Raw genomic sequence first — 24,584 nt, forward strand, 5'->3', positions numbered from 1 at the left:
CCCCTCTCCTGCAGTCTAAACCCTCTGAGCCACCCTCAAAATCAAGAACGCAACACGCTCTTCTTCCTGTAATCACAACAGGGAACCTCAATCCAATCTTCACAAGATTGTAGCCTCTGATATCTCAATTACACCCAATGTGCAGATATGATCAGCCTTTTTGAGTGCAGTTAAGTTGTTCTTCAAGAATCCACAAGTAGATGATCACCACGGTCACTTCTTATTTCTTGGAGCTCTTTCTGGTATATCTGCATCTGAATCAGTTTCAGGTTCATGAATCTTTTTAGCTTTCTTGCTTGTGGCTTTTAGAGCAATTGATTTCTTCTCTTCAATTTCTTCTTCCTCCTTTAGCCTTCCAAGCTCCAATTCATGTTCTCTCATCATGCCGAACAAGGTTGCCATATTCATGCTTGTAAGATCTCTTGATTCAAATATAGCAGTGACTTTCGTATGCCAGCTTCTATTGAGGCTTTTCAAGATCTTTATGTTGATTTCTTCTTTATCAAACACTTTCCCAAGAGCCATGAGGTGATTGACTATGTGTGTGAATCGTTTTTGTACCTTATAGATCGTCTCACCAGCCTTCATTCTGAATAACTCATACTCTTGTACAAGAGAATTCTTTCAAGCGCTTTTTACTTCATCTGTTCCTTCATGTGTCACTTCAAGAACCTCCCACATTTCCTTGGCAGTCTTGCATTGTGATATCCTGAAAAATTCATTCATGGTTTGTGCAGAAGCAATAACATTTCTAGACTTAACATCATATTGAGCTCTTCGATTCTCATCTTGAGTCCACTCAGAAAAGTTTTTCAAAACAATTTTTCCATTAACAACATGAGTTGGCTCAAATGGACCATTTAGAGTTGCATCCCAAAAACTCCTTTATCCACGGATTCAAGAAAGATTTGCATCCTAATTTTTCCAGAAAGCATAGTTTTCTCCAGCAAATAGTGGTGGTGTATTTGTGGATGCACCTTCACCAAAGATTTGAAAATTAAAAGCCATTTTTCAAGATCAGTCGATTTCAAGAAAAATATAACCGACTTGTTTCACAAATATGTTATGAAAACCAGCTCTCATACCAATTGTTGAAAATAGAATGGCTTGATTTCTCACACCAAGAGGGGGGGGGGTGAATTGATGAAATGAAAAAAAAACACTTTTTGCTTTAAATCTTTTTTGCAAAGAGGATGCCTTTAAAAGCTTTCTTGAAACGCAAGGAAAAATATTTGTTTATGAAGCGAAAATTAAATCGATTTAGTACAGTAAGAAGTCGGCTAAATAAAAGAGTGCAGGGATAGAAAGACCAAACGCGAAGTTTTTATACTGGTTCAGCCAAGCCTACATCCAGTGTCCTTCCAACCACAGGAAGCCAATGCACTATAATGATCAAGGTTTTTACAACAAGGTTTTTATAGCTACCTCACGTCAAAAATATAAAACACCTCGCTAACCCTCTAATCAAAATATAGGCATATACAAACAGACTAGCAGCAAGAATCCCCTCTCCTGCAGTCTAAACCCTCTGAGCCACCCTCAAAATCAATAACGCAGCACGCTCTTCTTCCTGTAATCACAACAGGGAACCTCAATCCAATCTTCACAAGATTGTAGCCTCTGATCTCTCAATTACACCTAATGTGCAGATATGATCATCCTTTTTTAGTGCAGTTAACTTGTTCTTCAAGAATCCACAAGTAGATGATCACCACGGTCACTTCTTGTTTCTTGGAGCTTTTTTTCTCTTTTTGTAAAAATACACTTTTTGCAAAAGATATCACAAACTGTTAGATTCAGAAAAGTTCTTACAGAAATCAAATTCACGCCAATTTATAGATTAACACAATTCTGACGCATTTTAATCGACTAAGCCACTAATGTAGTCGAATATAGCAATTCAATTAAAGTAGTTAGCAGCAATCAATGTAGTTAATTGAATGTACAATTAATACAGTCGAAACTCATTTATTGCTTGGTCAGCATATTTAAAAATATAGTCGTTGTACCATTTAATACAAGCATTAACAGAATTTCAAAACTGCAACAGACTTAGTTGAATGCACGTTGCATGTAATCGACTATGTAACACAGTTAAACAAAGTTTTGAAAAATTTTCACTTTGAAAATCTCACAACACACTTTGAAAATGGCTATTGCAAAGCCACGAGTTTTAATCGACTCACTTCATAATGAAGTCGACTTAAAACTGATGTTTTGCCACAGAATTTAAAGTTCCACAAAAGTATTAGGCGTTTTCTACCCCCTCTCCCTTTATGGGGGTTTAGGTTTGTTTTCGTTTTCTATATTTCTGCATTGAATCAATTCCATTTTTGAAGTGCAATTTCAATTTCGTTTGTTGCTTCCATTTACGTTTCCAATTTTGTTTTTATATGTAATTTTGTTTTGCCATTTCACTTTGCGTTTTGTGCTCTAATTCCATTTTGTTTTGCTGTTTGAATTATGTTTTAATGGTAGCTTAAGTGTACTTGGTTGGTCTTAGTGATATTGCAACGTTTTCCTTGAGATTGTGGGTCTCTGATGGTGATTTTGCTGTTTTAACCTTGCTCCCTATTTAATTATGTTTTATGTTTGCAATTGGGTACACATTTAGTTACCTAATTGTATTTAATCTTTGTTAGTTGATTAAACTGCATTTGCTTAATCTGTGGCAGCGTGGAACTGATTAAATGGGAGCATTGTGTTTGCTTAATTCGCTTTTATGAAAGCATTATTAGTCTTCGCTTAGTTGGTTAATTCATGTTTGATTAGGGGTTAGAGGAGTGAGTATTTGTTGCTAATTTGTGATTGGAAGCATTATAATTGAGCTAGTGGCCAACCGTTTTGAATTAGTGTTTAGATTCGAGTTTTAATTTAGTTCGTTTGAAGTCATAAAACTGTCCACAACCCTCCACCAAGTGTTTGATCTAATGAATGAACGAATATTTGGTCCTTGAGAGGCGACCTAGGTCTCACTTCCTAGTCTATACTGAACTTTATTGCATATTAATTTGATTCAGGTACGACCCCGATCAAATTGCCACTGTTGCTAGGGACCAACGGTTCATTATTAGGTTCTTTGTTGTGTTAGTGTGTGTGTTGTGTATGTGTTCTGGGCGTGTTGTTACGGTCTATGTGTTGTGTGATTTCGTGTTGAATTCTGGTCACATTGTTGCATTATGTTTTGTAGTTGTATAGTTATTAATTCTGCAATTGTATTGAGTGTTGTGTGCTGTTAGAAGTCTGCTGAATAATTGAAGTCATTCGTGTTGTATTATGCTATTGTGTGTGTTTTGTGTCGCTGGCGTTGAGCGGTACTAGTCAGTGGGCCCTGAGCAACATTGGTGGAGTGTTGTGAATAGTGCTCATGCACAATGAATGGTGATGTAAATAGTGCTTATTTTGCCTATTTTAATTGACAATTTTTGTTTTGGTAGCTAGGAGTGTTAATTTTCTTTGAAATTTATTTTGTTCACTTCTTATGGTGCATATTTTGATAGAAAATAATATAAGTAGTTGTGGTAGTCTCGGTTTGGAGTTACAATTTTTTGTAAAAACAGGAAGTGTAAAAACTTCAAACTGCGATAACTTTTGCTCACGAAGTCAGAATTAGACGATTTATTTTTATTTCACATAGAAAAGAATTATAGATTGATTGAGGATGACTATGCTGTTGGTTTGATTCTCAGTTTTGCAAAAAGAGGCCTTTTTCTATTTATTTTTTATTTTTGAAGTTTAATTTTCCCATCCTTCCAAAATTCTTAAATTCGTAAAAATAATTATCCTTTGAATTTTTCTTTGCCAATTTTTGTGATATCATTTCATGATTTTAGGGTGTTGCTCACAAAATTTCAGCCCATTTCGATAAGGTTTGCATATATTTGCAGTTTTATCCCCTATGTTTATTTGTGTTGACTTTTGGTAATAAAGTTGACTCAGTGTATGACTAGGGATAATCTTGGGCCATGACCACTCTTTGATCCTGATATTGATAGGACTTTTCATAGATTAGTTAGGCATTCTAGGAATTTGTAGTCTTTGCATTTAGATATTATTAGTTGCATAATTCAATACTCTCCATTCTCCTTCTCTATGTCTACTTATTTTGGTTGTGCATAATGCTTATTCTGTTAGTGGCTTCGATCATGAGTTTCCTTCTGTATCTAACTGTCATTATGATTCTCCTTCTGTGTCCACTACTCCATATTTTAGGCATATTGCATCTGTTGCATCAGATTCTACTTCTGATTCTCATTTGTATCTTGTTGATTTCTATGCTGAGAACAATATGGCTCATCCTCCAACTCGTAAAGGTGCTCTTTGGGAGCCGGTTCCATCTAATGAGGATGATTTTCATTGTGTTCTCAACACTAGACTGATACATTTGCTGCCTAAGTTTCATGGTTTTGCAAGTAAATGCCCACATAAACATTTGGAGGAGTTCCTTATCATTTGCTCTACAATGAAACATTCACATGTCCAAGATTATCACATGTTCTTAAGGGAATTTCCACACTCGTTATAAGCAGTAGCAAAGGACTGGCTTTATTGTCTTCCTCTAGGGTCTATCGCCAGTTGGGAAGATCTTAAGCGTATGTTTTTGGACGAATTCTTCCATACTCAACATCATTTTGATTTGTATGGTTACAACAACAATCCAGGATGGACGACTGATGACCCTAATCTGAGATGGTATGATGATCCACAACAACATCAATATCAAGAATCACCATTTCAGAAGTCTTGTATGACTCCACCAGTCCAGCAATATCAGAGTCAGCAACATGATGCTCTTGCCCAAACGACTCCTCAACCTTCTGCTTCTACTTCTGAGCCTACATTTGAGGAGTTATTGAGGCCGATGACCATGCAGAACATTCAGTTCCATCAAGTGACCAGAGCGACAATTCAAAGCTTGACTAATCAGATGAGGCAGATGGTCACTCAACTTACTCAGGAACAGTCTCACGATTCAAAGCAATTACCATTTTAGACTGTTCAGATTCTGGAAGATGTCAGTGTCATCAACATAGGAGATGAGAAGCAGAGTCATGTGCTCACTGTACCACCTACCTTCCCACCTTCATATGTCCCTACTCTTGCACCTAAGGATGCTGATAAAGTTTATGATCTTCATTTTGATCTTCATTTTAAGCATGAGGACCAAGCAAATATAAGCCGCAATTTTGAGCCAAGTAGACCATCTTCATCTTCCACCACTAGTTATGATCTACTGCAATCTCCTATTCAAAGCAATAAGATAGAAGAACAAGATAAGGAGACTATAGCAACCTTCAGGGAAGTGGAGGTAAACATACCTCAATTTGATTATATTGATGATGAGTATGCTTTTAATTTCCACTCTTTGCATGATGAGAAAAAAATTTGTCATCCTATCTGAATACTTCTTATCCATGCACTGAATATGAATCTGAGTTAGTTATTATTGATATTGCTTCTAAATCTATACTTGGTTCATGTTCTGTGAGTATTTCTAATGTTAAGTCGGATACATTGGGATTGGGTGTTGTACCTCTACATATAAATTCTTTGGAGCTACATTGCACTAACCCTATTATAGGAGGTACGCATAAATTTGACCAACAAACACCACCCACGGTTGAAAACAAAGGTGCATGCATATACAAAAGCTTGAAGATTAGTAGGCACCAGTTGAACCCTCTCATCAACAATCCGCCCTCCTGGATCCAGTTGTGGAAGACATTTCTCTTCTTGATCAAATTTGGCGGATGAAGCAATTCCCTAAAAGTTCCTTCCTTGACCTAGTTGAGGAAGACGTCTCTCTGATCAATCAAGTTTGGCATCTTCCACCCTGACTCAAGGGAGTTTTCTTTTCCCTTCTCCTCCCTTCCACACTTTTATTGCACTTGTCCATAATCTATTGATTGTTCTGATTGCTGATTTTATGCTTATGACACATTGGGGACACTGTGTAGTTTAAGTGTGGTCTATTGAGGGAGATTTTTCTTTGTTTAGGCTTTTCTTTGTTTAGATTTTTCTAGTGCGAGGTTGTTTTTGTTCTGTTTTAAGTTTGAGTCTGTGCACAGTTTTGCATGTTTCTCTTGATTTCTGGACTTTGTTTAGGTGTTAGATGTGTCCTTCACTTGATTGATACTCTGATTGGGTTGAAATTCTTGCTTTTCTCTTACTGGTAGATGATTATGATGTTTGAGAGGTTGAATTGATTGTGACAGAAGTACCCTGTGTGAGATTTGAGTCACTTGATGTTCTTTCTTGTGTGTGATATATCTCTTGATTGCTTGCACATATGCCTTTGCTTGACTCTTGTTGATAATTTTTTATTGATATCCATGTTTGGAAGTGATAAAGGCAATTTTGTTTTTGAGCCTCTCTAGCCAAATAAGCCTACCGGTTGTAATCCTTTGATAATCCCCTTGAGCCTATGCTTTCCCCTTTTCTTTGTTTTGAAGCTGATACATTAACCTTAAGTGAAAAACCATGATTACCTTAACCTTAGGGAATTTTGGAGCTTTGGAATTGTTTTGGGAACAAGTGTGGTCTTCTTGGATATTCTTATGAATTCGCTAGTTGGTTCCTTTTCTTGTTTTTTTTTTAAATATGTTGTGTATCTTGTCTCTTACAGTTGTGTTTTAAAAAGAGAGAGAGAGAAAAGAAAAGAGACGAGATAAGACAACAAAAGAAAGATAAATACAAAAAAATCAGAAAAGAAAAGAAAGAAAAATTGATGGCAACTCCTTTAGAGATTTCCCATCCAAAGAAGTATCAACTTAGACTAAGACTAAGAAAGGGAAGTGAATAAAGACTTTAAATAAAATTTCTTTCCTTATCTAAGTCTTAGATAGATTTACCTTGCTAAAAAACATTTGTATTGTTTTGTAGGTCACCAATAAAGGTTGGAAAACATACCTATGCATCCTATGAAGCTTGCCAAGCTAAAGAGAGCAAAGGAGGCAAAGAAGAGAAGAATTTAAGCATTTTCTGGATTGGAACAGTTAGCTTCCGAATTAGGATTACAAAGGAAATTGGCTTTCGGAATGGAAATTTGCTCAACCACTACCAGTCTGCTCTCAGCCATTCTACACCATATTTTTCAGCACTTAAAACACGTTCGTTTTAATGTGTTTCATGCGAGACTTGCGAGCCAAGCTTGGATTGCGTCTTCAACACACTTCTTTTGACATTCTTTAGAGCTTGATAGATCAGTTTTAGAGCTCTCTCTTCACCTATAAAAGAGAGGTGCATCTCCATGTAAAAATTAACTTTGAAATGATAAAGACATGTTGTTGAGTTTACTCCAGGCTTATCTTAAAAGTTCAACCTGTCTTGTGCTTATTTAGCACTCCTTCCTCTAGCTTCCTTCCCCTTTGAAAGGCCTTCTGAGCTTGAGAAACCTTACACACTCACCAAACCTCCACTGAACCATTTCACAAACACTTGGTGTGCACCAGAAACATCCTTCATTTCTCTATTCTGTTGCGTCCATTCTGAATCATGGAGCACTCTCGCTTGAAGTGTGGAGTTGCTTCCACAAAAAATACAAAATAATCAGAAAAAAAAAATGAATAGTGAAGTTAAGAAGAGGATTGAATTAGAGGTTTTGGGTGTGATGTGATTCTATTTTCACTTGTTCCCCATTGCTCCTCTATTATCTTTGGTTTGTAGCTTCTCATCCATATTTTATCCTGCCTTGTCCTTGGCTCCATTTCAACCATGAAAAAACCTTTTGATTTGAACATGCATATGGTTTGAGTGTTGATATTAGAGGTTTGCCAAGTCTGTTTGTTGCTTGCTTTCTTGAGTGCATTGCGTTGACATTGTTTACCCCAGACACTTGAGAGAAACAGTGATAGTGCATCTATGAGGTTATGTTGCTTTTGAATCACCTCTTGAGCTGAATAATTATTTTTTCATGTCTTGAATTACTTGGATGATTTCCATGAGTATGATCTACTTTCTCTGATTATTTGTGTGATGGATGTTGTATATTCCTTTTCTCTTTCCAGGATTCATTGAGGATTGTGTAAATATGTTTGTTTACTTGTGTGTGTGTGTGTGTTTTTTTGTTTTTGTTTCCTAAAGGTTGGGTCACTCTCTTGATGTCTTTTGAATTGTTCTTTGTTCTGCATTTTGATTTTGCCTAAGAGTGCAAAAGACTAAGTGTGGTCTATTTTGATGAATCATTATTTTGTACTATTCACTTAGCTTTCCGCATCATATTGTATTAGTGAATTGTATTTAATTCTCCATTATTGTCTCATTTTCACTATTTGGGCTTAATTAGACTCTTAATTCTTATTTTAATTAATTTGAATTATTTAGGCCTAATTATTCAAATTATTATTTACATGATAATTTTGGAATCATATTTTGGGACAAAAAGAGTGTGGCCACGTCAATAATTGTATTTAATTTCGTTTTGTAATTTTAATTATGTTAGTTTTGGACATATTTGACTTTTGGGCCTATTTTTAGTCAAATTTTAGGAGAAGCCCACTAGAAGGGAAAAATTGTAAAAAGGGGTTTTAAAACCTCAAATCAGATTTGGGAAAGAGGCTCCTCCCCTCATTTTCACGTTTTCTTCTTAGGTTTTAGAGCAATTGGCGTTTTCCACCCCCTACCCTTTGTAAGGGTTTAGGTTTGTTTTCGTTTTCTATATTCCTGTATTGAATCAATTATGTTTTTGAAGTGCAATTTCAATTTCGTTTCTTGTTTCCATTACGTTTCCAATTTCGTTTCTATATGCAATTTCGTTTTGCCATTTCAGTTTGCGTTTTGTGCTCTAATTCCATTTTGTTTTGCTGTTTGAATTCTGTTTTAATGGTAGCTTAAGTGTTCTTGGTTGGTCTTAGTGAGATTGCAACGTTTTCCTTGAGATTGTTGCCCTCTCATGGTGATTTTTCTATTTTAACCTTGCTCCAGATTTAATTATGTTCTATGCTTGCAATTGGGTACATGCTTAGTTGCCTAATTGTATTTAATCTTTGCTTAGTCGATTATACCGCATTTGCTTTGTCTGTGGTAGCCAGGAAATGATTAAATGGGAGCATTGCGTTTGCTTAATTCGCTTTTATGAAAGCATGATTAGTCTTCGCTTAGTTGGTTAATTCATGTTAGATTAGGGGTTAGAGGAGTGAGTATTTGTTGCTAATCTGTCATTGAAAGCATTATAATTGAGCTAGTGGCCAACCGTTTTGAATTAGTGTTTAGATTCGAGTTTTAATTTAGTTCGTTTGAAGTCACAAAATTGTCCACAAAACCCGCTCACCAAGTGTTTGATCTAATGACTGAACCAATATTTGGTCCTTGAAAGTCACTTCCTAGTTTATGCTGCACTTTATTGCATATTAGTTTTATTCGGGTAGGACCCTGATCACTAAGCAACCTTGTCTAGATTTCCTTAACTCAACGAGTTCAACAAATTTTTTAATTCTCTTTAGAATTGCAATCAACGATTGTTTACAAGTTGTTTACACTATTACTCTCGCAAAGAGGATATGATTACAATGCAATGTAGTCTAAACACTCGCAGTTGTTTCTCTTTTTTCTATTTCTCTCTTTCTTACAATGAGTAAGCAAATATTAAAGTGAAGCTTCGGAGTATTGATTTTCTTCTCTTTTTCTGCTCGGATATTCTCTTTCTCTTGAGCACTTTCTATACTTTCTTTTGAACACTTCTCAAAGGATAAATATTTTTGTTTTATGTTATCCTCTTGATTCTTCATTTGAATAATCTTCTATTTAAAGGCTTTTGGATAAATGTCTGTTAGACTAAGCTCTTGACCTTGATTCTTGTGTCTTCTCTTTCTTCGTGTACAACAGTCGTTGGTTAAAGTCAACTTGTCAGAGCATGCTTACTTTTTCAGTACTCTGCTTGAAGTAGGTTATACTTTCCTTTAGACATTGCTTCAACTGAAGAACATTATGTGAATATCTCTTTTGTCTCTAACATCCACTTCTGATATTTTAATTGAGGCTTATGGATGCGTGTAGTGTAGGTTATCTACAAAGAATAGAGTAGATTTTGCATGCAACAAATATGTCTTATCTCTTATCACTTTTGTTGTTTTTGAATGTTGAGTATTTAATGTCATTTAATGCTTGCTCAGAACAACAAAGTGTTTTTGATTTCCTACTGTTGAGGATGTGTTTAACAATTAAGCTTTTGTTTTAAGGATACCATGCATTGAATCATAACTTCATAATTAGATGAAGTAATAGTTAAATCATGGTATCGTTTAGGCTTATGCAAACACTTTTTGTGATTTTTTCGTTTTAGAGCAATTACATTTAGCATGTTATGTTTTATTTGGTGTTTTAGGTTTAGGCTTTTCTAAAATATTTTTTGTCAAAGACTTTGTTTTGACACTTTTTCATTTTTCGGAGAGTTCAATTGAATATCCCTTTGGATATAGTAAGCTTACGCATTTAACTTAAACTCTCTTAGATGCTTTTGACTTAACAGTCGTTTTAGCATTGTGTTTGGGTGTTTTTTTGTTTTCTACAATCCTAAAGGTTTTCCTAAGGTTTTTCTATGTTAGGGATCCTTGAGCCTAGGTCTTGTGTTTCATCCTAATGTATTTTCAAATTCTTATTTCGTTTAATGTTATTTGATTAAACTTCAAAACATGAGAGCGTTTAGACGTATACACGATTTTGTCTTAACACTTTGGAGTTTGTGTCTACGATTGTGTGTATGATTATTTGGGACATGAACGAGATTATAAGAATTTTTGAGTTTTAGATCTTTGATTATATGAATTTTGATAGTTGCATAGTTTTGATCTGAATTGCTAGATGTCGAATTAATTTAATTTTATTAGTTTATAATTTTTGAAAATTAATATACTCTTTAACCATCTAAGTGTTTTTATCCTAAGTTTTTAAATCCATTTCTAGCTTACTCTTTCATGGTGTCAATGTGTTTTCTTCTACAATGATTGTGTGTACACTAGAGCAAAGGATATAGCTGGTGAAAATCTGAGCAACGCTAAAACTCAAGAGTAGGATAGACGTGTGAGTTTATCCGATGTGTTATATGTATAAAGCCTTTGTAATATATATAATTTTCGTATGATGATGAAGATAATTATATTTTGAATAACTTTCCATGAGAAAATTATGGACAAATATGGTAATATAAAACTTCATGGTTATGATTGTGTATATTGTGCTTGTTTTCAATAAATTGGGTGTTATAAATTAGTAGACCTTGTGTATAAATTGAGGCATTACAGACCCACCATAATTTTGCCACTTAGTGAGTCATCTCAACCCTGCTCACTTATTAGTGAGCTCAAGAAACTTGATCCCAACCCAATCCATCACGGGTTGGTGGGGTTAAACGGGTTGGCTAACTTAATTAAAAAAAATACTTTTTTTCTAACATTTTGACCCTAATGCTTGTGGGTGAGCATTTGGGATGAATATGTTTGATTTGGTTCAATGGAGGAAAAAGAATGTGACAAGAATCTACCACTATTGGAAAGAAAAGAAAGTAGATAGGACATTGTGGAAACTAGGTACTTACCTTGCCACATGGGTTGTTAACCTTCTATAGGCCTATTGAGCCCTTGGATCCATCATGGCATGTGCAAGGATTTTGTTATACAAATGTTGATCCTCATATGATATGATATAAAGAGGAGTTGTTCTACACTTCAAACGAGAACTCCAAACCATGTTTAAAGATTGGGATGGAAAGGTACCAACCTTTAAGGGGAAAATAAGTGGATAATTCTTGTTCGTTATTACAACAATATAGTTTTCATTGATTTTCCACTATATCATGATGATAGTAGTAGCAAATAGTTATACACATACATATAGTAAAGTAATCAATCGTTCTTGATACATTTTTGAGATGATGTGATATCATAATTTATAGGAGGTGCAAGAAGTAAAAAGGTAGGAGTAGGAAGAAACAGTTAAGTAAGAGTGATTTCTTTTGTATCCAGGTTGTTAGCCAACCCGACTTACCACGGGTTCAACCGAGGTGAGTCGAGTTCTTAGTGGACCGAATATATTTTTGTAATAAAATATTAAATTTTACACTTTTTTATTATTATTTTGTCTTTACATTTTTAGGACATTGTAGATTTAGGAAAGAATGTATATTTTTCATGGCTATGATGATGAAATTAAAAAAAAAAAAAACTTTTACTCCTTGTGAAGTGGATAATGTTGTTAACTATTTAGTTTACTAAATGTAGTTGCAAACAATTCTTTAACCATCAACTTTTTAAAATTATTGAAATATGATTAACATGGATTGTGGTTTGTGTTTTAAACTTGTTAGTCACACTTTATCTCTTATTCCATATTATCATAGTCTTTTTTAGGTATATTGAGTCATTTAGATTTTAAATTGATAAGAGATAAAATTAACTTATAACTTATAACTTATAATACATAAATAGAAAGCAAACTTTATCTTATATGAAATTGAGTTAGACATAAATTTACTTATTAAAATGATATTAAATTACTTATCTTTTATATCTTTAAATCACAAGTGATTTTTTCTTTTCATAAATAATGTAATTGTTTAGGGTTTTGCCTCTGTTATTTAATCGAGCACATTTTGGGGTATCAACTGATGGTATCTTGATATTTTCCATGTGTCAAGTATACTAGGAGAGTTTTTTCCATATTCTAAATTGTATTTATACAAGAATTGTGAAAAACATATTTTTTGAGTTAGCCTAGGTGAAATCTTTCTATTTGTACGAAATTCTCTTAATTTCCTTATGGTAGGAGCATGTTTTATGTTTCAGTATAATTGTTGAGGCCGAGATGTGAACCTGATGAATGACGTCTTCTCCTTCCAGCAATGTAGGTATCCTTATATCTTCATCTTGCACAAGGCTCTTCAAGGAGAATGGAGTGTGTACCTGCGAAGGCACTCCAACGCTCAAGTCAGAAAAAGGAATGACAGAACCTTTTTAGTTCAATAATGGAAAATTAATCTTTTCTCCCCTCTTTCTGAATTATAAAAAACGTACCTTTTCCTCTTCTGGTTTTTCGTATTTAACCTAAAAGTAAGATAAACCGTTTACCTAAAAATATGGTTGGTTGGAGAACTCAACCGATTGGAAAACTCAACCGCTTGGTCGTGCTTGATACCGGGTTAGTTGGTTCCGTGATTTGCGATATCATGGCCAGATATTTCTAACCACTTATTCTTTAGTTTATCCGGGTTAATTGATCCAGTCTGAATAAAGCTGACCGAACGTTTGTTGACTCTTACCTTTGACTGGGTTGATTTGACCCATGTTGATCGTTTGGTTTAAGTAACAGACGATCGCTATTAAGACGATTGATGTTAGGAGCGACGATGACGAGCGTATGATATGACGATCACCTTGCTAGCATTATCTTCTATGATATCATGGTCGTTCTGTCTAGTAGGTTGACGATCGTTCGGGTAAAAGCGATCGTTCAGTCACTAGTTCAATCTACTATTGACAATCGCTCGACTCAGATATCCTACCATACATTTTACATTATTGTATTTTAACTCTTTTTGGATAGATATCAAATTAGGATAGCAGTGATTCATTAACTTTCATTCTCTGTGATAGAGATGTTTCTATTTTCGTAGACAAGCACAAAACTATGGTGGTAGATGTAGGAGGCTGAAACAATTTATGTTTTGGTTAATTATTATTACTGTCATAAAATAATTTCCCCCTCATTTGTGTAGATTATTGATGGTTCTAAACTTCCAATCTGAGATTAAATTTCGTTAACAAGAAAGGTATACCTGTTCAAAATTAAGAAAGATGCATTAATACCCTCATTTTGTTCCTTATACAATGAAAAGCATAATAACCCTCTTTTTTATCCTTACATAGTGAAAGAGGATGATGATAAGAGATGTTGTTACTATCCAAAAATTTCAAAATATTAATCCTTAAAAGATTTTTGTGAAGTTTTTTTTTTTTCTTTTAATTTCATGGTTAATGAATTCTCACATATGAATGATGACAACTTAGTTTCTAATAGTGTTAAGGGGTCTTTTTACGGATGGAAGTAGTTTTTTTTCTTTTTTTCACAACAAAATACTGTATAAGTCTTTTTATTTCTCAATTTATACTCACTTCACTATTTTTTAAACATGTTTTCTTTTATACGTAGCTTTAGTTTGAAAAAGGAGATGCGACTATTGGTCAGGTCAGGTCGGGTTTAGAAAGTATTTATTCGCAACCTAGTCTAAAAAAAAATACTTATAATTCGATTTCAAAAAGAATTCATTCACTATGGGATACCCACTTAAAAGATACATGTGAGTATTTTAAAATCCACGGGTACCCGTTCGTATTCGGAGCTATCTACAAATATTTCAAAAAAATAAAATTTTCTAAATTATTAAAATAAAATTTAAATAAAATTAAAAGAATATATAAATATAATATAAATTAAAATTTAATTTTATAAAATATAAATTAATTTTAATTTTAATTAAATAAAATATAAATTAAATTTTTATTTTTATTTTTTACAAATAACATATATATGCGGGTAGGAATAGACACTCAACCTGTTTATAAACAGGTATTAAAATATCCTCTACCCGCAGATAGTAAATATTTACATATATTAATTATTTTTCGCAGATTTTATCCATAAATACTCGAGAGCGTGAATTTTTTTGTCATCTAGACAATAGAGACTCTTTTGGTTTGCAAAATTTCTTCCTGCAGTGTATCAAATTTATTTTTCTGTGCACCCCATCATTATAGATTTTATTTTTCCAAACACACTAAATCAATTTCGAAAACAGTTTTCCAGAAGGTACTCACCACTTGTCCGAAAAACACTCATCCACTCCTGTTCCGAAAGCTATGATAGGGTGCGGGAACAAAGTTGATAGGGTGTCATAAGATTAGGACTAAAAGAGAATATCAAGAAGGAGAAGAATCCAAATATTTAATTTCCATGATCCTTCTAACTTTCAAAGCTTTCCACATTTGAGTTTAAATATGTTTTACTTTAAATATATAGTTACTTTTTTCCTTTAAAAAATGAGAATAAGATTATAAAATATACTTGTGATACTCAATCCATACATAATATATAAGTAATTATTGTGTATTTATCTTAAAATACGTAATTCTCAATTAAAATCTTCCAAAAAATTACAAATTACCTAATCAAGTCACAAGTGTCTTAGGTCCAGTAAGTGTATATTTTATATACTTTTCTTTTCTCCACCTACATTAATATTATCTTTGCAAATTGACCATTAATTTAATGACCCTCTCGAACAAGTGATGCATAAATAACCTTTTATATTATGCCAGATTCAATTGAAATAAATGAAAATAAAATAAAAGACGTGATGTATGAAAGTGTCTAAAATAAAACTATTGTATAAATCTATGGCCTTGAAGCACGTCACAGCCACTATATGAAATGTTTATCAAAAAATAGACATCATTTTAAGGTATTTGAAAATCGGCTTGCGATGTGACCATGACAGGTCACGATCCCATTGTTAAAAACAAATAGACATTATCTACAGAATAAAGGCTTCTTTTAAAAAAAATTGAACGAAAATTTGATTACATTTCCTGGTACAAATTTTTTTCCACCTCTAAAGTATCTCCATACAAGCAAAATTATAAAATTAAAAATAAAATAACTTCATTTTCTCCTCCGCTTTCTCTGTCTTCTATCATGCTCAGCGTCACTCTCATCAGAACTAGTTGAATCTGAGTCTGAACTACCAGAATCCGATGAAGCAGAACTCCCCGACTCATCATCTGATTCAGATTCTGAAACTTGTTTTTGTTGTTGCATGATAAGACGTGGCATATTCTTCAAATACTCACGTAGGTTCTCGGTAAGACCACCAAGACCAATGGATGTGAAGAAATTAATGCAGAACCGTGTGTTTTTTGGATTATCTTTTGGAAATATGGATTCAAAAGATTCTTGCATAGTTGGATCGTTTAACCGCTCATTTAGCAACCGGATTCCAAGATGTTCTGATAATTCCTGCAACATCATAAACAGATATCAACATCTTCCACATACAGATATGCATGCATAATTTACACAGTCTACAAGACAAGAAGCCCAAAATATTTTCCAGGTCTCATTATAAGTATATTTCTAAAGCTGACAATTCAAACTTCGAGAAATAATAATGCAGGTGCATAAAGAAGCACGAGACTATTTGAAATACCTGGAAGAGAATCTTAATAAATATACGTGAAGAAGAAGTTGTGTCCTCTTCAGTCAGGCGTATATATGATAAAACATGCCAAGGTAAAGCATCTGTGCCAAGTAAATGAGCAAAAAATTTTGCCACATTACGCAGTTTATTTGTTTCAAGTCGGTGAATCATGGAGTACTGCTGCACAAAGCACTTCTCAAAATTTTCTTGGTGTACTTTGTTGATCATGCAGAAACGCTGCCCCAGAAGACCATAATATCGGAGATAGGTTCTCTCTTGGCTGCAACATTCCAAAAGCATAATGCACAATTCCATCTGCCACAAATTATAAAAAATACAAAATTATAATTAGTTCAAATAAGCAAAAGGCATAACTTAAACAAATGGAGAACAATACATTCTATTCTGGAAACGAATGTTCAGTCTGAGTAACTACGTATAGATACAGAGTCTATGCTTGGAATGGTTAAAAGCTTGTAACAGCTAGACATATATCCACTGGTTATATAAAAGAGTATGAAATCAGATAAAAACTAAAAGAACAAAATAAAATAACCTTGATCCGAGGTGATACTAAGCTAAATTCAAATCTAAAAGATCAAGTAGTGCCAAGATACAAATTCGCAAATTAGTGAGTTTATACAGGGGGAGACATAAAGAAAGAGAGCATTCAATTTTTCAATATATTGAACTAGATTCTAAAGTTCTTCCATGTTCATAAAATATATAAATTTGACATACTAAAATATTTAAAATAAGAAAAAGGCAGCTAGTAATAATTTAGCAAAAGAAAATGAATTCTAGCAGTGATTCCGATCTCACCTCTTGACCTGGCTCTAGCTTAATTTTCAGAAGCTTATGACCTGCTTCCTCAAAATCAACACTAGACATAATCGTTAAGTATATTGTCCTTCGAAGATTGACAAGATTTGTCTCTGTTTCATCTTTTATTTGCATCTGTTCTTCATCCTCTTCATCAGACTCATCCTCTTCATCTTCATCATCTGACTCAGCATCCATGCCTTCCTCTTCATCCTCGGATTCCTCACCCAGCATTGATTTCTTCAACTCTTCATACCGCTTCTCATTCTCCAGGAAATTGGGGTCTGGCTTGAATATATCTGAGAAAAAACAAAAATAGAATATAAAGAAATCAAAATGGCCAGCGACCACAATCAATCAAAGAAAATACATATACAAACTTCCAAAAACAAAATATACCAAGGGAAATCTCAGGATCTATCTCTTCATCCAAGGACACTTCATGAGTTAACTGATCTTCCTGCTCCACAAGATCTAGCTCAGGACGAACAGCTGGATAACCCTATTAATGCAATGCAACCATTGTAACACATTCTTTAAAGTACTCCTTTATTTACAAAAGTATGTCTTATTATGTTAATGTGTCATTCCTATCACAAACCATAAAAAGTACCTGAAACTTCGCTTTTCTTATTGCAAACAAGCCTTCAATCAGAAACTGAACACGTTTGTCAATTTCTCCCTCATGAAGAATCCCACGAAAACGCTCAAAGATACCTGCAAATTATTAAATCTTATTTACTAACCACGAGCGAGAAAACTCACATGGAGGTTTTCTCACATGGAGGTTTTAGTAATAAACGACAATATTACAGCTTTGATATTTTAAACAAGAACTGCTTGCCCCACACAGGGTAAATAAGGAACTCATCAGTAGATTGTCCACTTCTAAATCCTTCTCTTGAAGGGTTGTGTGGTTTATTTATTGTTTGTTTGCTTACACCTACCTTCCAATGCACTCTTTTCCCCAATTGTCGGCAATCTTCAAGCATAAATTTTATCTGTCCATAAATGTTTGGCAATCAATATTGTTGTGTTGGTGTGTGATCATTGGATGTTGTCAATTATTTGTACAAGTACACCATATTTTCACCGGATTATTTTAAGTTTCATATTTTAACAACTCACGACACCAGACAAATTAATTTTCATTTCTTCCATCCATATATTATCTAGCACTCCTGCAAGTCACCTTTGATCTAACTTGTTTCCTTACACGATTTCATGCAACTGGAATCTTAAAACCCTTGATTCCAGTTTGCCCCTCTTTTGCAGATGAGGTAATCTTAACCCGAGCATCATTTACTTATCTCTAACGTGCTATCCTAGAGTAGTTAATACCATCAAGCAGACGAAAAAAGGGTTTATAATGTAAAAGGAAGTGCAATAGGAAACAATAAAAGACAAATGCCAAAGTCGTTATCACATTTAAAAATAAAAACCTAAGCACACAGTTGCCATATAGTTTGAGGATTCTCACCATGAAGACCCTTAGGTGAGAGATCCTGCAGTATTGAACCACATTCTGTCACAAAACCAACAGCTACTTCAACACTATCGTCAGTAGGTTTCTCGAGCAAAACTGTGAGTAACTCAAGAGCAATGATCTCATGAGCTACTTGCTGATTCACCAGATGCCCTATAAATTTAACAGCTGCTAGTAATTGAGGCTATCAATGATGAAAACAAACAAAGAAAAAAACAAATCAGAAGCATAGCAAAAGAGAAATAAAAGAAAATTAGAAAAAACAAAATTGATCTCAGAATAAGAATAATAATCACATACCTTGTCATTCCGCTTATAAGCCCTCTTAAGCTGCAAAACAATCCTTCTAAGCAAAAGATCCCCCACCTCGGGAAACTTTGTATTAACAACAGCAACCAAGGCAGCAAAAACATCTGTAAATCCCGGAGATGCCATCTGTGACTTCATACATGACCGACAAAAAAGTCCCCTTCCCCTGATCAGGTTTTCCGAAAACAATTCAGGAATTATATTTTTTATGTTTGTAGCATTAACCTTATTTACAAGCCCGTTTATGCTCTTTCTCAGAGCATCCCACGTTAACCTTTGATATTCTACACTACTTTTATCCTGAACTTCTTTCATCATCATCGCCATCTTAAAGGGGGGAATGTAAACACCTCCACTCTTGCCCAAATTAGATGCATCACCGTTCAGGTTACCTCCTGGGATAGTTGTCTGTCGTTGAGGATTTGCATCTCTAACAGTTCTCCCATTTCCATTCTCTTTCTTCCTACTTTCTTCTTGCTGCTTGCTCACACCCTTATCCCTGTGGTTGCGCTCATTGTCATCATCCCTTTCAGGTCTTCTTCGTCTCCTATCACTATCCCTCTCTGATTTCCTTGCCAACTCCCTATCATCTTCCTCCGAATCATAACGTGAGTGTCTGTTACCACCCTTTTCCACTTTTCGCCTCTTATCCCTATCACTATACCCGTCTGATTTCCTGGTCAGCTCAATGTGATCTTCTTCTGAATCATGCCGTCCACGGCGATCCACAATTCTACTCTTGCCTTCCTCCCCTCCTCGCCATCTATCCCTGTGATGCAATCTATGACTCTCTTTCTCCCCTCGCCTTTCACTCTGACCATTCACTCGACGAGAAGCCCTATCACCCCGGCTATCTTCTTCAGCATCTCTCCCCCCACGTCCATCATAATCCTGCGACAGCCTCTCATCCTTTCCCTTCTCTTCACTAACCCTCTTTTTATTCACAATCTGACCCTCCTCCTCTGAGCTCTCTGACTTCTCCTTTCTCTCCCTACTCCTACTTTTTTTATCACTCCCCATAACACCATCCCTCTCAGCTCTATTTATCTCTTCCCCCGAGTTACTTCCATCACTATTATCCCTGCGGTGACCAGAACTCTTCCTACCACTCCTACCACCACGCCGATACCTATCCCTCTCTTCATCCTCAGATTCGCAGCCACTGCGTCTCCTCCCATCATCTTCACTCGACTCGCTGCTACTGCTGCGTCTTCTGGCCATGTCAAACCCTAATTTAATCCAACATAAGTTAAATCCACAATAAAAAAACACGGGGAATACACAAAATTGCGGTAATTTCACTGCCAAACTGCTTAAAATTGTAAAATGAAGTGTGAATGGGAAAACGAAACAAAAATCACAATAGAAGACACTATGTAATAGAGTGAAAAAGAAGAGAACAATTGAACAAGCCAGAAACAGGAACCTTAGGTCGTGCCAGAGAACCGAGAAGTTGAGTGAAAGAACTCGATGGATCTTTGCAGAGATGTGTTAGGTTTATGTTTTGAAAGAAAGATGTGAAACGAGAGAGATGGCGGTTGTTTTGCAGAAGTTCTTAGGTTTAGGTTTACAGAAAGGTGGATGCTGATGAATGATTTGTAAAATTATGAATTAATCCGTAGTATACCTAAATAACGTGATTATCTATATTATCTATATTAATTATTATAAATATTATATTATATATTATCTATACTATTATAAAGAGATTTCGGATTTTTATTTTATATTTTATATAATTTTTTTATAATTAAATTAAATTTTTTACTATTTATTTTTTAACTGGACAATTTTTTAAATTTAACTATTTCTTTTATTTGATTTTTTTAAAATTTAATTATTTTTTAAACTAAAATAATAATTTTTAATAAAAATATTTATATTTATTTTTAAATCTATAATAATATTTTTAGTTTTATATGATAACACAATTTTATTTATTTATAATATATATATATATATATATATTATAGATTTTGGTATGCTATAGAAATAATTTATTTAAGATAAGTTTTATTTTATATGATGATTCACATTATATCATTTTATTATTTTATTGCTGAAATGTTTAGATTTAATAATTTACTTGGTTCTTATATTAATTGATTTTTTCAATTTAGTACTCGGTTTTAAAAGTATATATATTGGGTTCTAAAGTTGTCAAAATTATAGGAATCAATTTCCTTTTATTAAATTGGCAGAAACAGAATTAACTCCCAAACGTGAAAAAGGAATCTGCATTTTTTTTCTCTCTTCTATGCTTTTCCTCTAATGCCCTAGCTTTTTCTCTCTTTTCTATATTTTTATTAAAAAAAAAATTCTCTGTCTCCTTTTGGGAAAAAAATTAATATCTTATGTACAATCTCACATAACTGAGCCAAAACACACGAAAAAGAAACCAACTGAGGCTCATTCTCCCTCTGTTGCTAACGACAAGACGGAGGAGGACGGGAATAAGTCTGATCGACAAGCGAGGGTGTTGTTCCAAAGGATCTGGAACGAAGAAGACGAGCTCGACATTCTTAAGGATATACTTGAGTTCATCTCAAAGACCGGACAAGAGCCTTATAGGTATGCCACGCTTTCCACAAGTTCATTAAGAAGTCACTCCACGTGGAGGTTTCCCGCCATCAGCCGAAGGAGAAGATTCGACGGGTGAAGAAGAAGTTCGAGACTTGTGAGGCGAAAAAGAAGAAAGGGATTCAGCCTCGGTTATGGAAAATCCAAGAGGAAGGAATTGGAAAGAAGGTGGAAAATGTTGTAATATTCTGAGATGGAACTACTTGCGAATTACTCTCTACTGATTGGGGAGCAAATTAAGTTGGTATCTAAAGCCCTACAATCATCCAACAATTAAGATTCATTTGTGTTAGGTAACATTGATTAGTTCTTTTGGTACTCTATGTATCATACCTTTTGTGGATTATTGTAATTTTGGTGTTTGTGGCATAGTCTTTTTTGCTAAGGGTTGTGAAAACTTTCTGCACAATCCATTGCCCATTCTCTCTAACTCCAAAGTACACACATTTACCGTTTTTATTGTTGGGTTTGTTTGTTTGTGCTTAAAAATGTTTTTACATAAAAAGAGAAAGTGGGAAATTGCTTTTGCTTTTTGAAAACAAGGTTAGCCCAATATGTAAAATTTTGCTGATAAGTAACTATGCTATTAAAGAATATTTCTTTATATAAAATTTGAACAAATAGACCAAACTACCTTGCATGAAACGTAGTACTGATATGATTTTGTAAGGTTGTGGTCCTGATTAATTGTACATGGAGGTTTTATTATAATCTTTGATCCTGTTGTTTATATGGGAGGCCATTTCATGCACCTAAGATCGTAGGCTCTTTTAATTCTAACAACATGTGGCAACTTTTGTTAACTCTAATGGGGAATATGTGGTGCTAGTGTTGACAGTATGCTCAATTTAATAAAAGGAACATTCATTCTCATTCGGGCTTGGGTGCAGATAATGGAATGAAGTGTTTTGTGTTGAATGTCTAACATAATTTTGACAAATTGGGGAATTGCAGGAAAAGTTAATTTCTCACAAGGAGAGAAAGAGAAAAAAAAAGTATTTAATAAAGATATAGAAAAGAGAGAAAAAGTTGGGGCATTGTAGGAAAAGCAAATGAGAGAGAAGAAAACGTGCAGATTCCTTCGCCACGTCAGTTGGGAGTTAACTCCGTTTATGCCAATCTAACAGAAGGGACTTAATTCATACAATTTTGACAACTTTGGGATCCAATGTATGCACTTTTAAACCACGTACTAAACTAAAAAAAATCACTTAACATAGGGACCAAATAAGCTATTAAGCCAAATGTTTAATATATATATATATATATATATATATATATATATATATATATATATATATATATATATATATATATATATATATATTCAATTCTTATCTTATTAATTAAAATGAATCATATTTTAATGTGTGTTCCTTTTAAATGGAAATTACTTACGATTGAATAAAAAGAATATGTCAAATACATGTTAAAATATCTCATGTTGACATCACAAATCAATACACATTCAATAATATGTATTTACAAAACAAACATTAATTTTATCCAATTAATCATGTACACATAAAAACAAGACAAGAAAAGAAAATAAGAAAACAAATCACGAATGTAACACACCAATTTTCAGGGAGTCACGGGTTATTCAAAAATCAGTAAAATTTTAAACTTTAACATAATGTGGAAACGTATTTTCAAAACCTCAACATTTAAATATGCATAAAACACAATAGTTCTAAGCATTTGTCCAATGAAAATAACGAAGGAAATAAAATAACTCTCATTACATTGTTTTAAAGTTCAAAAGTAATAATTGTCAATATAATCCCAAGTTTGTCCCTCGTCATCTCTCGAATCTATCATGTCTCAACACCATCTGCAACATCATGTGCTCATGTATAACATCACACATTATACGATCATCGCACTCACATGCACACACACAAACATGTATGGGTAAGCTACCGGTAAAACAATCATAATAACATGATATAAACATACTGATTAAATCAACAATAATCAAACACCTCATACATAATAATAATAACAATAGGAGTCTGATTCCTCTAATATAACAATTTAATCAAACGAATTACTCTATCCTCGATCCTCGATCCTCAATCCTTGATCATCATCAGAGGTACACCACCAACATGATTATCCCAATCATGAATCACACTGTGAGCATCACCAAACCATGAACTCCAACATGACAAGACTCAGTCACACTCCTGTACCCTACCTCAATGACTGTAGCCGCTCCTACAGCCCCATTTGTAGCTTCCTCATACAAATACACTTGAGTCATCCTTCTTATAGCTTCGGACCTGTTCCCCTATCACACAAGGCTGAACATCTATCCCCCTCACCAAAGAAGATTCAACACTCAAATACCATTCTCTTTTCTACAACTATTTTCCAAAGAGAATGTCACCCTCTTTTCAATAACCAATGCCAAAGAGAGTCATCCTCTTTTCAACAACCAATGCTAAAGGGAATATCCCTCCCTTTTGATCGAGGTCGAACCTGAATAAAATTAAGGTTAAAGCCATTCGAAGGTCCCCATTTTCGTGGGGTTGTCCCAGTTACATCCTCGTCTTTTAAGTTTTTCCAATTAAGTCCTTAATATTGAAAAATTGAATCAATTGGGTCCCTGTCGTTAAATCAACTTAACGGGGTTAAGTTTTTGCTTACCTGTGAGGGTGACATGGATAATTTTGGAGACGTGGCGTGCACATACCCTTATACGTGGCTTTTTATTAATGAAACCCTTGTATGTGGCATTTTCTAAATGAAACATTTAAAAAATTGTGGTTTTTCTGAAAGATTTTAAAATTAAGGTTAATTGAAGTTTGAATTGAGAAGAGAAAATCTGAAGCTTCAAATTGGCAGGATGTCAACCATGGAAGCATCTCCGTTCTGCGTTCATCATCAAGCCTATATTCACCTGCAAACAGAAACCAACCCAGAATTGTGCCTCCGCATTAACAACCAAAAATCATCATCTTCATCATGAACCAAAAGACGTGAAGCTCCTCCCATGGCCGTCATCTCCTTCGCAAAACCTGCATCAGAAATCGGGACCAGAGAAAAGTAAATTCGCGCAACAGTCCGAGAACCCTAAATCAAACCCTACGAAGAATCCTAAGCGCAAATTTCATCTACCCCTCTTCTCTATCTCGCGCCACTCAAACCTTCATTTGACAACCATTGCAACCAATCAAACCAGAATCATGTCACCTAGGA

The 24,584-nt window shown here is 34.3% G+C and overlaps 1 protein-coding gene across 1 annotated transcript; it reads right to left on the reverse strand.

Moving 5' to 3' along the window:
• Positions 1-15,516: 15,516 nt before the first annotated feature.
• LOC124842579 (uncharacterized) lies at positions 15,517-20,401 on the reverse strand. The gene is made up of 8 exons (XM_047319095.2): positions 20,227-20,401; positions 18,792-20,029; positions 18,486-18,675; positions 17,619-17,722; positions 17,405-17,507; positions 17,006-17,304; positions 16,193-16,498; positions 15,517-16,002 (listed from the first exon to the last, which is right to left on the reverse strand). The coding sequence occupies exons 2-8, from the start codon at positions 20,019-20,021 to the stop codon at positions 15,649-15,651; spliced, it is 2,586 nt and encodes an 861-aa protein (XP_047175051.2). The 5' UTR covers positions 20,022-20,029; positions 20,227-20,401; the 3' UTR covers positions 15,517-15,648.
• Between the last annotated feature and the right edge of the window lie 4,183 nt (positions 20,402-24,584).

This window comes from Vigna umbellata, chromosome 5 (genome assembly GCF_029865625.1).
Source record: "Vigna umbellata cultivar VRB3 chromosome 5, Vumbellata_1.0, whole genome shotgun sequence".
Taxonomy (NCBI): domain Eukaryota; kingdom Viridiplantae; phylum Streptophyta; class Magnoliopsida; order Fabales; family Fabaceae; genus Vigna; species Vigna umbellata.

Coding starts and splice junctions, on each gene's coding strand:
- LOC124842579 (XM_047319095.2), bottom strand. CDS start 20,021: ATGGCCAGAAGACGCAGCAGTAGCAGCGAGTCGAGTGAAGATGATGGG. Junction 16,499..17,005: donor AGCTAGAGCCAGGTCAAGAG/GTGAGATCGGAA, acceptor AATTTGTGGCAG/ATGGAATTGTGCATTATGCT. Junction 16,003..16,192: donor TTATTAAGATTCTCTTCCAG/GTATTTCAAATA, acceptor ATGATGTTGCAG/GAATTATCAGAACATCTTGG.